This window comes from Heterocephalus glaber, unplaced genomic scaffold (genome assembly GCF_053883595.1).
Source record: "Heterocephalus glaber isolate CG9 unplaced genomic scaffold, H.glaber_assembly_v1.0 deba00001497, whole genome shotgun sequence".
NCBI lineage: Eukaryota > Metazoa > Chordata > Mammalia > Rodentia > Bathyergidae > Heterocephalus > Heterocephalus glaber.
Window position 1 is genome coordinate 69,947,093 of NW_028258320.1, and position 15,973 is coordinate 69,963,065.

General features: G+C 45.7%; 2 protein-coding genes across 20 annotated transcripts in view; one reads left to right on the forward strand and one right to left on the reverse strand.

The window, feature by feature from the left end:
- The window catches only part of Afap1l2 (actin filament associated protein 1 like 2), a 176,378-nt gene that overhangs the window by 133,935 nt on the left and 26,470 nt on the right, over nt 1-15,973 (forward strand). Inside the window, exon 19 of one of the 7 annotated variants that reach the window (XM_087185656.1) lies at nt 457-483. The exons of the other annotated variants lie outside the window; for them this stretch is intronic. Within the exon in view, the coding sequence (XP_087041782.1) occupies nt 457-468 (12 nt within the window). The 3' untranslated portion in view covers nt 469-483. Of the gene's footprint in view, nt 1-456; nt 484-15,973 lie in introns of those variants that run through there. 7 annotated transcript variants of the gene reach the window in all.
- The window catches only part of Vwa2 (von Willebrand factor A domain containing 2), a 41,987-nt gene that overhangs the window by 23,705 nt on the left and 2,309 nt on the right, over nt 1-15,973 (reverse strand). For 6 of the 13 annotated variants that reach the window (XM_087185672.1, XM_087185666.1, XM_087185665.1 and 3 more), the window contains exons 2-6: nt 11,319-13,386; nt 10,547-10,610; nt 7,684-7,758; nt 5,597-5,730; nt 6-115 (exon numbers count right to left, since the gene is read on the reverse strand). In XM_087185672.1, the coding sequence (XP_087041798.1) occupies nt 6-115; nt 5,597-5,730; nt 7,684-7,758; nt 10,547-10,610; nt 11,319-11,402 (467 nt within the window). In that variant the 5' untranslated portion in view covers nt 11,403-13,386. Of the gene's footprint in view, nt 1-5; nt 116-5,596; nt 7,759-10,546; nt 10,611-11,318; nt 13,387-15,973 lie in introns of those variants that run through there. The other 7 variants (XM_087185669.1, XM_087185677.1, XM_087185673.1 and 4 more) reach the window with 5 other exon arrangements.

The window sequence follows — 15,973 nt, forward strand, 5'->3', positions numbered from 1 at the left end:
CATACTTGAAAACCATCCTCTTTATTTGTGCCTTCACTTCCTGTCGGGTTGAAAATGAATCCAAGGGGAATTCCAGATGAGGCATGGAACCAAATTGGAATGCTCCCACTCTGACCTGCAAAAGGAGGCAGTGGCCCCAGGGGGCCAAGACTGGAGTCATATTACAAGCATTCCAAAGAGGAAAAGGGGCGACAACCCTGCCTCGTGGCCATCCAACAAATACCAGTGCCAGAGTTTACCAGTTGGAGAATCTGGAAGGAAACAGTCAAATTTGCCTGTGTTCTGTACTGATAGCCCCCAATAAATCTTCACCCATATCCCCCAAAGGCAGTACATTCTGGAAACTTTCTCAGCCGAGCTGCAAGCAGCTTTAGGGCAGAGCTCCGTACACACTGGCCAACTGCCTCCCAGGCACTACTGTGTGGAATCTCATACATTACCTTATTTCATCCACAGAGGCAGGACTAACGCCTACATTGCTGCGGAGAGGCTAAAATGTGCAGTGGACACAAAACTGGCCCAAGGCAAAGGCTTCCTCCAAGAAAGGGGCCAGGACATTAAGACTCTGGGCTCTCTGATCTTCCCTACTGCTCGCCTTCTCTGAAGTCAACTCAGCCCTTCAGCAAAATGCTTCATGGCCAGCTACTGGGATCCTCCGAAGCAACCCCAGCTGTCATCACTGGTGGCTCATCACTAGCTACAGCTGCCATTTGCTTCCTGTCCTTTGTTGGGTGCTCATTCCATCCAGGCTTGCTCCTGCCAAGCTAGAGAAAGGCTAGGTGTCTCTAGACCAGCATCAGACCCGGGGACAATCAGACCCCTCAAACTGAGACAAGCAATGGAAGCGAGAGCTCTAGTAAATCCAAATAGATTTTGAGTCCTAATTGAAGAGGCCATGAGAGAAAACCCTATGCCTTTCAAAAACGGAGAAGGGAAACTAAGTCATTCTGTGTCTTAAAGCAGTGAAGGCTACAAACATCCAGGTTTCCTGTTGAGGGCCCACATCCTGCCCCTAATTCTTGGTTCTCCAAGTCCCCTGGGGAAACAACATTCTCAGTAACTACTTTCGTAACTAAAACAAGTTCTGGCCCAAATTTTAGCCAGGCCATGTGGTTCACATTTAAGCAATTACGTGGCCTTTTGCTCCCTACTTGAATTCCCCACTGCAGTCCTTTAACCGGCCTGCTGCTTGGGAGACAAAGAGCCAAATCCCTCGGCTCTCTGAACTGTCAATGGGCAGGGCATCCTGAGGAGGAGCTGAGGAATGCCTTAGCTAGGAAGGAATTTAAGTCTTGGGTGGACACATGGAGAGGTGAATAATGGAAGACAGAGAAGTGGACAAACTGAGGAAGGAGTTCCCAAGTAAGAACCCTTCCAAGATTTTCCTTGAATTTAGTGCATGGATAAAAAGGGGCATCTCCATGCAGTGGGAAAAGATGGTCTAGTGAGCAAGTGACATCAGCACAACCAGGTAGCCACCAGCTGTATGTACATTACTGCTAAGCTGCAAATGGATCCAAGATTTAAGGTGAAAAACCTAACCATGAACGTTCTAGAAGAATTCTTGGAAGAATTCCTTTCTAACCTGACAGTACAAAAGACTTTAACTTAAAATCTGGAAGCTATAAAGACTGACTTTACCTAAAGAAATCTAGGACTTTTCTGAAGAAAAATATCTGACTTAGCTGAAGAAGAAGAAAAAAAAAAACCCTAAAAATTCCTATACAGCAAAGCACACCTTTATACAATAAAAAAAGATAAAATGGAAAAATTATTTGCAACTATCTTTGGGAGTGAAAGGTTTGTTTCTTCAATGCATAAAATAATGTCTAGGAACTGATATATAAAAGACCAAAAACCCAACAGAAAATGGGCTATGAGATATGAAAAGAAAATGGGACATAAAAAGAGATCACAGAATGAGAAATACAAATGGCTTTTTAATGGAAAGGGGTTTGACCTCTTCATAAAAAGATATCATTTTTCCATGTCAGTTTAGCCAAAAAATCTAGAGGCAATGCAAAAGGAAATAAGCATTCTCAAACACTGCTGGTAGTAATGTGAATCTGTACAGCATCCATGACAATGTTTATTAAAAATTAAAAATGCAGGGTATTTGGGAATTTATCTACAGACATACTTCCACGTATGTGAAACAATATATTTACAAGATCATGCTACACAATTTGCAATAGCAAATGTCCACCAGTAGAGGGGTTTGCTATTAAACCTCAGTAAATGCTCAGGATGGGACATAATTAGCTGTAGGGAAAAAAAGTTATTGTAGAGACTATGCTACCCTTTTTGTTAAAAGGGGAAAATAAGAATGTGTACTCATATTGCTTGTATCTGCATTAAGCAACTCTAGAGAGCAACAGGCAGGAGACCTGGCTAATGGAAAATGTGGGTGAAAGGTTTCCCTATACGTCTTTTTATTGAACCATGTGCATGAATTACTTACTTTAAAACAACAACAACAACTCCATTAAGACCAACACCTGAGTCTATTTACTTGGGTTAAACAGGAAGGACACAACTTCAAAACAAAACATGCAGGAAATAGCCTAAGTCAGTAGTTAAGGCATTTAATTTAATTGGTGGTTTGGGATCAAAATAGCTGCCTTTTATCTTCAGTCTACTGTACGCTCAGAAGGAAGCCCGCCCAGATTTCTCACCACACTGCAATCTCTCTGCTGCAATCCTTTATTAGAGCCAGGAAACGAACTTCTCAGCTTTTAAGTGTGAAGGGGAAGACTTCAAACACCTTCAATCCACCTCAACAACAAAGCTTCCATAAAAGACCTTCATTAAAGCTACTGGAAATTTGCTTCCTGACGACTAAAGTTACAGAAAGCACAACAAGGTACAAATCAAATCCTTTGTACCTGGAGACAACAAAATTGAGACACAAAAGTGCAGCAGTAAAAATGTAAAACCTTGGGCTGGGCAAGTAGATCATGCAGGAGATCTTGGCTTCCACCTCCAGCACCACAAGAAATAAACAAAATAAAGCCTGAAGCCACAGATCAGAGCTATCTTAAACTCCCGGACACACAAACCCTTCTACAGCAGCAAATGGTCTGTTCACACACCCTAGAGATCAGACACTCACTGAGCCAAATAATCACCCAACTCCTTTGCTCTCCGAGTCCCGCTACAAGAAAATCTTTCTGAAGTTAAGCCCAGATCAAACTCCCTAAACACCTAGATTCTGCCCTCACAATAAAACAGAGCCGTATTTCACTCTTTTGCATGAAAATGATAACGAGGGTCCTTCCTATATGAAGGTTTGTGTCCCTCTCCTGGCTCTATGATGAGCTATTTTTCCAATATCAAACCTAAAAATCAGCCCTTGAACTCGATGCCACATTCTGGATGTGATCCAGCAATACTGAAGCTAAATTTCCTAAACTCTGATCATCTGCTCCTAACAGCATCAGCCATAAAGACTCCTGACATGTTTTTCTTACTGTCCAGTCACCCTCCTCCACGCTGCCACACTGCTGGCTGTCCACTTGCTGTGTGGTAGCAGGGTGTGATTTCCAAATGCCATTACCTCACCCTACCTCAGAGGTTATCCCCTGGGAATGACACAGGGCCTAATGGAGCAAGTCCTGGGCTGAGAATCAAGAGCCCTGAGTCTTCCACACTTAGCTCTCGCCTGAGATTGCCGTGCAACCCTAGGCAGTGACTTAAGCCTTTTTTTCTGAGGCCATTTCCTCCCCTGCAAAACATGCAATTCACACAGCTCTTCTCTTCCAACTTGCCATCCCCTGGGGTCTGTACACCGCTCATTTCAGGATACACTACATTAATACCAATACAGTAATACTTTTGCCACTTCCTCCAGGAATCACCAGTAAACTTTGTAAGGAGTCACTTTAAAAGAAAAGCCCTGTATAGGAGAGGGCAGAGACTCAGCAGTCTTCTGCCCTGGCCTTTTGGGGTCCATGCTGGTTTAGATCATGCTCAGAACTAGCTGCTTGTGGTTGGACAAAATAAAGCCCACTGTAGTGTCTGCAGGTGTCTGCAGATGACTGGAAGAGTGTCTGAAGTCCTGGGGAAAGTGCACACACTCCCCAAATGACAGGCCAGCCTGGAGCAAACCTGGCCCTCGTTAAAAGCCATGTTTGCTCCTAAATCCTACAGGTTTTACCAGGATTAACTCAGGAATGGCACCACTTCCTTCCTCAACCTATATGTACCTCGTCTGTAATTCAAATAATTACAGCTTTCCAGGCCAAAATGCCCCTAATCTTGTATTTAGTTTTGGCAAAGGTTCAGATGGTTCAAAATCCAGAAAGTATAAAACAACCTATACTGCTGGGTCTCCCCCCCTTGACTTGTATTTTACCTGCTTAGCTCACTCTCTCCTCTGCAACAGGAACCACTCCCTCAGCCTTCCCTTTCTTTATACAAACACAAATACAGATTTCATTCATTTCCCTTCATTTTCACATAAAAGCAACATATTCTCCATGTCATCTGCACCTTACTTTTTACATTCAATTTGCTCTAATGTCTTTTACTCACTTTCAGCAGCTGCCCCATGATTCACTATGTGAACGCACTGGAATGGATTTACCTGTTCCCGATCAATGCACATTTGGGTTTCCTGAAATCTTTTACAATTACAAATAATACTGCAAGGCACTGTATAACTGTGTGGGTGTTATTTTGCATGGGGGGAAATATCTACAGAATCAATTCTAGAAGTGGAAGTGGAATGGCTGGGTCAGAGAGTCCAAGCCTTTGTCATTGTGAGGGGAAAACCAGTTTCTTAAAGATTTGCCAGTGGCACATATCAATAAATTTTAGATTTTTCCAAATCAGTAAGTCAAAAATGGCACTGTCAGTGGGAGATCTGCTGTTGCTCTGAGGGAGGTTTCCGCAGGCCATTCGGGTTTCGTTTTTTGGGAACTGTCAGTGTTCCTGGCCCCTTCTGCTGGGTTGCTCAAAACTGTCCCTTTTAAAAACAAAAGCCATACATACCGCACTCTGCTGACATTTAAGACCTACTATTTGAAGTTGGGAAGGCCAAGAAATGAAGATTCTGTCTGGATTCAGTCAGGCAGGAGGGGATCTTTTCAAGGAAACAGAAAGGACTGTGTGTGGAGACTCTTCTCAATGTGTCACCTTTCCCATTGTTCTGCAAATGTAGCCTCTGCTTCCAATGGGGAACCCTCTTTATACCCAAAACATGTATAAGCACTTGGCTCAGGTCTGACCAAAGGGTCTTCCCCTGCTACTGTGATTAGCCAAGGTGTGTCATGTGGCCTACGCCTGCCCAGCCAGAACTCTCCTGGGAATTCTTTGAGATCCACAAGGATTTCTTTTTTCCTGCTATCACTAGCTTGAAGGACAGTGCAGAGTATCTTTGCCATGTGAAGAAAATCTACCAGGAAGTCAAGCAAAAAAAGCACAATGGAAGGGAGAAAAAGAAGGAATCCACCGGACCCATGTATGCCACCATGCTAGGATTTGCCCCTTGGACTTCCAGTTCCACAGCTTGTAAGTTCACTCTGTTTACAATTGGATTTCTGTCACTTGCAAACAAAGATACCCAAATACAATGATAGAAAAGACTTATACTCACCTTCTCAGGGCTGATGTCCAGAGCATCACAGACTGTGATGGCAAAGTGCTTGGACCTCTCAAAGCTCCCCTTCCCAACACTGTGAGAGCCATCTAACAGGAAGAGGATGTCCATGGCGGCTGAGCACCACATCACTAGGAAGAGTGAGACAGGTGTGGGTGAACTAAAGACTCATGCCTGGGCCCATCTGAAGCACAAGTTCAGCCACACTAATTGAGCTCTCTGAGGAGTTTACTAGATGGCCAGCCCATCTAGTCCAGGACACCGGCCTCCTCATGAGGCCCTGTTACCCAGACATTCAAGTAGCAAGCACCGGATGCACATTTTCTCCATTCTAGTGCCACCTGAGACACTCTAGCTGTGCTGATTTAACTCATAGCCACAGTGAGACCAGTTACTATTTTTTCATTTCTTTGAAAATTGCTCCTATACCACAAAATTCACCATCTGAAGTGTACGATTCATTGTTTGTGAGGTACTAAGGATGGAACCCAAGGCCTTTGCATTCAACTACATCCCCAGCCCTTTGTTAATGTTTTATTTGGAGGCAGGGTCTTGCTAAGCAGAGAAGTTGCCCAGGCTGGGCTCCAATGTGCAGTCTTCTTGCCGGTCTCCTGGAGAGCTGGGATTACAGGGATGCACCACCACACTTGGCAAGTTCAGTGTCTTTAGCACATTCACATATGCACACCCTCATTACGACAGCCAACTGTAGAGCAGTTTGCATCATCTCCAGAAAGAACTGTGTACTTCTTAGCTATTTCCAATCCTGATGTGGTTCAATGATGATGCATCCTCCAAAGAGGGCTTGATCCCCAGTGCAGTCATGTGCAGGGGTAGGCCCTAGAGCAGTGATTGGACCTTGATGGCTTTTAACTTCATCTGTGGATGAAGAGATAGATCATCAACTGATCTATGAAGAGATCATAAACTGATGACATTATTGGAGGTGATGGGTTAGTTGAAGGGAATGGATCATCACGGGTGTGAACTCAGGGACTGTATCATGTTCTGGCCCCTCTTCCCCTCCGGCTCTTTCCCTCTGTCTTCCTTCTATCCACCATGAGGTGAGCTGCTTTGCCCCACCACATGCTCCCTGCCATGTTTCTGCCTCACCATGGACCCAGAAGCAACAGAGCCAAGTAACCATGGACTGAAACCTCTGAAATCATAAGCCAAAATAAACATGTCCTCCTTTAAGTTGTTCTTCTCAGGTATCTGGTAACAGCAATGAAAAGTTAACACCTACCATCAAAATACTCACCTGAATCCTAAGGAGATTTGCTATTTTTTACTCACCTGGACAGATGAGGAAAGCAGAACACAGAATAAGTCAGTAATTTCCCTAGGGGCAAGGTATCTGGAAGCGGTGGAACTGGAAATCTAACCCAGAGTGTTCTGACTCCACTCCACTGCCCCCACTCAGCTCACCAGGAGGCAGGAAGGGAGCAGGAGTCAGAGAAGCACAGCAGAGATGGCCCCCAGAGGGCAGCACTGGAGCTGGTAGATGATGAGGGTTTTCTCCAGAGAAGGAGGGAACAGGCAAAGCGTGTGGGAATGCTGGTGTGGCTTGAGCATGTGGAGAGATGCTGACTAGAAAGGCAGAAGAGGGATTATTGTGGGAGATGAGGTGGCTAGGTAGATGATGGTCAGGTAGTAGAGGGTCTTGAGGTGCAGCCCAAGAAATTCAGGAGAAAAGATTTATACAGAATGGGGTATGGTGGTGCATGCCTGTAATTCCAGCACTCGGAGTTGGAGGCAGGAAGACAGCAAGTTCAAGCCCAGCCTGGGCACTTTGTAACTCAGTGGGACCCTACCTCAAAATTTTAAAAAATGTATAAAGGGTTGGAGACACAGTTCAATGTGAAGGCCCTAGGTTAAATCCTCAATACTAAAATGGGGTGGGGGGGTGCGGTTTGCAGAGGTTGTTTTTACCAGCAGACCCCTGTTTGAGGAAGGTGAATATGGTGACAGCCCGAAGAAAGCTGAGAGTGGGGTGGAAATTCTCAGAAGTAACACGGTCTCCTCCGGGTCTATCTCCTGGGTGTCTGAATGGGTGTCTGGAAGGATAAGTAAAAGCTGCTTACTTTTACTGGCAGCCGAAATCTTCCCAATGGTCTCCTTGCTCACGTGGACTTTCTGAAGAGGGAGGCATGGGGGTACTAGGAGAGAAGACACCAGGGGCATTCATGACAAGGCGGAACAGAGAGGAATCTTACCTCCATGTTATGGGACCAGAACCAGGCTCCAGCAGTGCAGGCAATAGGACTATGGAGGAGCCCAGTGATATCTGCGCTTCAAAAACTGCCACATGGATAGGACAAAGAAACATCCCTCTTACCCAACTTCTATGAGGTATCTTTGAATTCAGATTTGGGAATTTTGAAGACAAAGATTATAACTACACGGAGGGGGCTCAGGCAGTAGCTTAGTGGTAGAACATTTGCCTGGCATGCATGAGGACCTGGGTTCAATACCAGCTCTGAAAAAACAAAACAAACATATAGGGGACTACAGAGAGCCTGTAATTCTAAAGACCCTGGTCCCTAATTAGTTGTCATAACTGTGTCCCCCGCTGGTTGCGGCTCTCTGCCTGTACAAGGATGTATCTATGTACATCCCTGTAAGCCCCTCACCAAAAACATTTGCAATAAAAATTAACCTTGGATATGAACAGGTAATTCACAGAAGAAACAGATTCACAGAAAACCACTGGGGGAAATGTTCAAACAGGTAACAGAATGCTTGAACTCAAACCACAAGATGTACTATCTTAAATGTGAAAATTTAAATGCATTTTTAGGTGTGCTATTGTAGCTACCTCGATGTTCTGAACTGATTGAAAATGTTTACCTTTCATGGTCATTTTGACTTTGGGGCAAATCCAGAAGTCACAAGGTGCCAGATCCAATGAATAAGGTGGATGCTAACGTACAATTGTGTTCTCACAAGCCTGCCTTTCCATGGGATGGCACTTGGCAGAAACACACACTGTATTTTTTGTCACATTTTGTAAAGATACTCACAGAAGATTCCCAGAATTACTTCAAAAAGTGGCAAGACCAATGAGATAAGTTTGAAGTGAGGAGTATTTTCAGGAGGATTAATGGCAATCTATTTTTTATTATAATACATTTTTAACATATAAACATTCACCATATATTTCGAATTAAGAGTCCTAAAAATGCTCACCCCCATTGAGCCCCTATCACAACTGAAAACAGACCTGAAGGAAAAGTAATTTTAGAGAAGGGAAATATGGATTAAGACCACCCTCTTCAGGCTTCCTTGTGCTAGAGATAAACAGAGAGGTACTACGTAAATGCTGGTATATCTGTTCAGTGCAATGACTATAAATAAAGAGCAAGGTAGGTGTTACGGTTTGCATGTGGAGGCCCCCTCTACCAAAGCCTCACGTGCTCAAAACTGGGGCTTTCGAAAGGTGATTGGATTGTGGGGCACGACAGCCAGACGTCACGTCAGGAGGCTGGGGCTGCCAGAGGCACAGATCAGAGGGGCTGGGACGTGGGCCGTCTCTCCCTGCCCAGTTCCTCCCTTCATTCTCTGCTTCCTGGAGGCCATGACGTGACCGGCTACCCCTCTATGCCTCTGTGCCATGCTGTCCTGCCTTGGAGCCAGCCGACTATGAGCTGAAGTGTGAGCCAACAGGAATTTCTCTTCCTTTCAGTTGTGGGTGTCAGGTATTGTGCCTCAGTGACAAGGAAAGTCACTAAGACAAGCAGGAATACATTTTGCATTCTGATACCAAATGAAAAATTATAAAATTATAAATAATGATATATGAGCGATAAAATTATAATAATGGTATATCAGCAATGAGTAACAATTCCAAAAATAGATGTTGGGGCTGAGGGGACAGCTCAGTGGCAAAGTGATTGCCTGGCACATGCAAGGCCTTAGGTTTCATCCCCAACACACACACACACAAATTAAATAAAAATGAAAAATACACTTCCAAGGCAGGGGTAACATGCTAGGAACAAGGAATTGCTGAACAGTGAATGGCCTGAAGGTAGTAGGGGTGGTAACCTTGGGGAGATGTTTGGAAAAGTCAGCCCCTCTGTAGCTACACATGGTGGGTATCAAAGGGCACAAGTCTACTTATAGATGCTTAATCGCTGCCAATGACCCAGAGTGAGCACAGAGGAAACAAGGCTGGGTGGCTGAGCTCAGCAGCAGGGAAGGGCAGGGGCTAGATGAAGGAACAGGGGCACAAGGGGCCTTGGGGAAAGGAAAGAGGTCAAGGAGAGGGAATCCCACGACGCGCGCAGGGAGTGGGGCTCATACATTGTGTGATTACAAGGAGACACCAACAGAGCAATGTGGTTTCTCTTTGAAGGCAGGGAGCAAAGGTACCAGGCAGGACTGGAAAAGTAGGGGCTGTTGTACAAAGGGCAGAGCGGGTATCACTGGGGACTTGAGATGGCCACGGGACAGGATTGGACAGCACCTCTTATGAGCGACAGAAAGTCACTTAGAAGCATGCGGTGGGGGCGGAGAAGGGTCAAGACATGATCAGATTTGCATTTGGCAATGGCTACATGAAGGTTGGTCTGGAAGAGGACCCGCTGGACCCAGGCAGACCAGCTCAGAGGCTGCAGTAGCAGTCTGAACACAAGGTGATGGGGTTCAGAGCAGGGAGGCGGCTGTGGAGTGGAGACACAGATGGAGTCAAGACGCCTCTAGAGTTAAAATCAAGCTGGGCGTAATGGAACATGCCTGTAATCCCAACACTCTGGGAAGCCAACACAGGAAGAATGCAAGTTTGAGCCCAGCCTGGGCAACTAAGTGACTTACCAAGACCCTGTCTCAAAATTTAAAAATACAAAAAGGTGTTGGGGATGTAGCTAAAAAAAAAAAAAAAAAGTTAACAGGATTTGAAGCAAACCAAATCCCAAATACTTTACTCCCCACCAAAAAAAATCTTACCTCTGGAAAACAGGAAGATGCAGATGGCTCCCAGCAACAAGAAAGAGGGCATGTTGATAGAGAACTATAGGGCCAGAAAGAGAAAAAATTGCATTAGCAATTACTCCTGTGAGCTGCCCAAAAAGCACTGGCAAAGATGGCAATGACTTGGCTTTTTCCAAGACACAAACAGGGCTGTGGAGGCCCCTCCTTGCCACGATAATTACAGTAACCTGAAGATCTTTCTAACATAGGTAAGATTCAATTCCATGAAGCCTTATTACTGATCACATTTGGGGACAGTATTAAAGGGCAGGAAGTGAAAGCTTCTCATAAAGGATAGACCAGTGAGATAGAAATACCTTTGATAAAAGAAATACCTGGAGCTTATTTCTAATTTAAGCTGTGAGACCCAGGTATAATCACGAGTATGATGTGCAATTCAGACAGTCTTAGTTTTAAGCAAGCCAGTATGTACTGGAAGGACAGAAAGGAGTCAGGCACTTCTTGCCAGTACAATTTACCAGGGAAAACCTAAAAATATCTTAACAGGTTTTAGAAATTCCAGATTTTGCCCTTTTGGAATCCCATATTTTCAAGACCATCTCTGCATTAAACTTGCCTAATAAAAGAGACTTGAGAAGAGCATGACAATGCTACAGGCACGTCTTCCTAAATTTTCTTTCCAACAAATAAATAACTGACATTCTTTCAGGAGCTAATTCTAAAAAGAAAAATCCACAGCAGAAATATGGAGGGGTAGGGGCCAGGCATTTAGCCTTTGTGCTCCCACCTCCACTGAGGAACATAAGTTCTCCAGGACACACAGCAGAAGATGCCTGGTTATCTCCAGCAGCTCACAAAGTGCCCTCAACATAAGCTGCACCAAAATGAATTCTTTCCTTGTTTGAGTGCTCCAGCACCTCTGCAGGACGTCTTCCAGCTGCAGGACTCCACATTCAGAAAACTGGTGGAACAGGCTGAGAGCGACAATTGCACTGAAGACTGAAGTCACCCAGGAAATGTTGCTCCTTTTGATTTGCAGAAAAGTTTAAAACGACTCAATCAAGTACACGAAGAACTTCAGAAGAACTTCACTTGCCCTGAGATGGCACATCTGTAAACACTACCTGGCAGGAACCACACCCACCTCACTGTGGAATGCAGATCCAGGGACCCTAGTTCTCACCCAGATGCCCTGTGACCTTGAGAGAGGCCGCAGTTTCTCGCTTGCAAAAGAAGGAGGCTGGACCAGAGGCTGCTGGTTTTAAAAATCCCATTTGCTCCACCTGTCATGGGCCTAGATAGTTGGAGTTACTCTGCTCTAAGTCCAGCTCCTCGGATTTCAAAACAGTTCTGAAACAAACTAAATCAAATATCCCAACAAAAAAACAAAAAACAAATATCCCGAACAGCTGACAGTCTCTGTGCAAGGTCATCCTGCTTCAGATGACTGAGGCGGGAGTCTTGACCCAGCCTAAGTGAAAACCAGATAGACAATGTTTAACAGCGAGGACGGCAGGGGCTCCCAGGCATGATGAGAGGGAGGAGAAAGCCGCCCCAGAAGGTTGTGGCCTGCTGAGGGGCTCACAAGCTTCCTGCCAGCTTCCAGCCTGGGTGCATGCCAGCAAGCCTTGCTTGAGAGTCCCTCTGTCCCAAGTACATGCTTCCTCTTATATTCCACCGGGTGCAGGAACAGCCTCCCACCTGCTGGGGAGTCAGGCAGGGACACAGGCGGAGGGAAAGACCTCCTAATGCTGTCTATTCCTTAGCTTCAGAGCGATTACCTGGTGTTTACACTTCTGTCCGTGGGTGCCTGCAGGAGCCTGAAGTTCAGGCCTGTTAATCATTTATAAAACAAAGATTCGCAGAGCTCCCTGTGAAGACAAAGTGGAAAGGACAACAGAATTTCCTCTGGCACAGGAAGACACCGGCAACACAGGCCCTCCCTTCCATGTCTGAAACCATGCCAGAAACCTAAGCAACGTTATCCTGCTGTATTCTGTGCCTCTGCTTGCCCAGCTGAATGCTTTTCAAGTCTTCTAAGTTTTTGCACATTAAAACAAAAATCTAGGCTGGGAATCTGCAAATGGGTGTGACATGTCAAACGCTTCCTCCCGTGCTGGATCAGATGGTGAAGGCTTGGGAAGCTCAGCAGCGCACATCCCTCCAGTCCCCACCCCTACACAACCCAGTACAGCTAGCTCTCCCACAACCCTGTCTCGAGTGTCAAGTGGCAAACGCCTAAAACTAGGGATTGAGTCTCAGCCCTTTGTGCCTGGTGTCTTTTGTGAAGGCAAGACAGACTTGCAGGGTAAACAAAGCACCACGATGGCAACTATATGTCGGGAGCAATGCTACATAATTTTAGGGTAAAATCATTTGGTTAGCTTAGCTCTCCTGCCTACAGCCCAGCTGTGGAATTCTGAGACATAACTGCATTTTGGCCTCCGGTCACAACTGAGAGCTCAATGATCCGGTGATGCTGTCTGTGATTCTCCTGGACAAGATTACATCTTAAATCTTCATCTACTCACTTCCTCCTTGTTCTTGGATTGTTACCTCTTGTTTACGCAGATGTACTGAACTCTCTGCAAGTCATTTGTTACATTTGTTTCTCCCGATGTGGTCCGGTAAACTGGGGGCTTTCGTCTTTGCCGCCCAGAGCAGCAATGATCCAAAGCTCAGCTTCTTCTCGGTCTCATTTTTCTACCTTTCCTGTCATTCGCCTTGTGCTGCTGTGGCTCCCAGGAGACTAGGACTTACTGCAGAGGTTCTAGTAACGTCCCCTTTCCCTGTTTCCTACACATAAAAGATGGGAAGGATCCTTCCAGGGACATCTTTGTGCTGATTTCCATTTTCTACCAAGATAAAAGAAAAACATGGTATTTCAATGCCGGCAAAGTATTATTTGCATTCTTTGATTATCACCCGATCATCTCAAACACTTATTCTCAGTGGATTATCAGAACTTTCTCACAATACTCATTTGGCATTGAAAATACTGCCCTATATCTGCAGAAGTTTGTTGAGGTTTTTTTGTTTGTTCATTTGTTTGTTTTCTAAGATGGGTTCTCACTATGCTACCCAGTCTGGCCTTGTACTCCTGGGCTCAAGTGAGTTTCCTGTCTCAGCCTCACAAGTAGCTGGATCTATAGGTGTGCACCACTGCACCCAGCCTGCAACAGTCTTTACAGGATGAATTCCACTGTAAAACATCAACAGTTACTATCATCTAGTGAGCACTTATTGCATGCTTGGCACCAGACTCCATACATTTGTGTCTTCTCTCCTAACCCTTGTGGCTAGCCAGTAAGGGTATATTATCCCCATTTTGCAGATGAGGAGACTGAGGCACAAAGAATTTAAGTGTTTTGACCCACATCACACAGCTGCATAGATTCCTCTCTGGCTTCCCTGTGATCTGTTCAATCCCTGTCTTTTGGATTCTGGGGAAAGAGTCTGGGAGAATGTTGAACAAGGGAGAGATGCTGGGGCTGGGGGCAAAAGGCAACACTGTGGCAGAAGCCCAGGCTCCAGAAAAAAGGGCTCTGAGCAGAAATGGAGAACAGACCCATAATTAAACATCTGCCACCCTGATGTTTTCCACCAGCTAACGCCTGCCAGCAACTCCCACTCTGAAGCACATGACAGGAGAAGATTTCCAGGGCCTCTGTATTCTTGTGCAAAGTAGCTGGGATGATGTGCAAGCCAGGGGCACCTGGTCAAACCTTTCCATTACAACACACCTGGCTCCTCATCGTCCTTCCTTTCCGTTCCATTACTCATGCTAAGCCCATGTGTTACCCCAACTTGTGAGTTTCCCACAGACTTACAGCTCCCCACCCTGATCTTGGCCTCTGATTGTTGCCCTTGGATCCTGGTTCCAAATAGCGCCGGGATCATTTGTGACAGATGTGGGAGGTTTGCTGCAGGATGCTGCAAACATGTTACACGCGCAGGAGCCAAGGGACTACATTTCCTGCGATGCAGCAGGATACAAAAGCCAAAACAAGACTGTTTTTTAAGAAGGGTTGGATCTGTGTTGGCGGAAGGCAGCTCAGCAGGACAATGCCTACCTTCTCCTCAGTGACCGGAAATGGAGAGCAGGGTGACAAAAGAAACCACTTCCACTGCCTTAGAAAATGCAACTCCAACCCCAAATGTGAGATTAGCCCTTGGCAGCCTTCTCCAAATCAACAGGATGGGAATCTGAGCCCTCTGTAAGGGCAGCACTACCTGAGCAGAAAGACTACAAATGGAGGTGAAAGTCTTTGGCCAGGAAGTTCTTGCTGTCTGTCACAGTAATAATCACCTTCCTTGTTCACTGGTAAAATATTTGGCTCAGGCCCAGAGAGCGAAGGGAAGTGGATAACCCATTTCTAGTTTGATATGCTAGGAAAAGTGGGGTTTTTGTTTTGAGATGGGGCCTCACTATGTTGCCCAGGTTGGGCCTGAACTCCTGGGCTCATCTGATCTTCCAGACTCAGCCTCCCTCAGTAGCTGTGACTACTGGTATGCAACACTGTACGTAGCTATGGAGAGTTTTAAAAGCTGCCTGGAAGAGCTGGGTACGGTGCTACATGCTTCTAGTTCTAGCTACTCAGGAGGCTGAGGCAGGAGGATCATTCGAGCCCATAAATTCAAGACCAGCCTGAGCAACACAGTGAAATCCCATCTCAAAAAATTAACAGAAAAAGAAAGAGCAACCAAGGGAGTGAGCCGCCTAGGAAGGGTCATGATTTTCCTAAAAGAATCGGCAAATTTTCAGTTGGAAAACCAAAATGCAGCCCCCAGGGACCATCTGCCATTTTGGATTCCTTGGGTTGGGTATACGTCACAGGCATAAGTCGCACACCCTCTAACCTGCAGGGACACACTTGTAGACAAATCTCCATGTTTGTCTGGCTGATAGCTGGAAATGCTTTATGTTGTTCAGGACCCAAATGCACTGCACTCGGAGTTTGGGGCAGGGGGTTCTGAGGTTCAGGAATACACACAGGACTGATAGTGGAAAATGAATTATAGCCCAGTCTGCAAATAACGACATCCCTGCCTTAGTTCATTCCCCTCTGGAATGGGGGGAATCTCAGTTCCACAGCGAGACCGTGTGGGAAAATCGTTGCTAAGTGGTTGTTCATTTCCTAGATGAACGATGGTAAAAGATTATCGTTACATTTAACACAATCTCATTTAACAGCCCTCACGACCCCATAGATGTCACAGTTTCCATTTTCACAGATGAAGAAACAGTGTTGGAGAAGGTGAAGTTCAAGGCCACACAGCTAGCAGACTGCACACCTGCAGTCCAGCCCAGGGCTTCTGAGCCAGGACAAGAGGGCGCAGTGCACAGATGGAGTGGAAAGAGCAGCAGTTGGCTGGCACGAGACCTGGGCATGAGCCTTTCTGGAAAGTTCCTTCACTTCAGTCTATCAAGTCCTTTTTCCC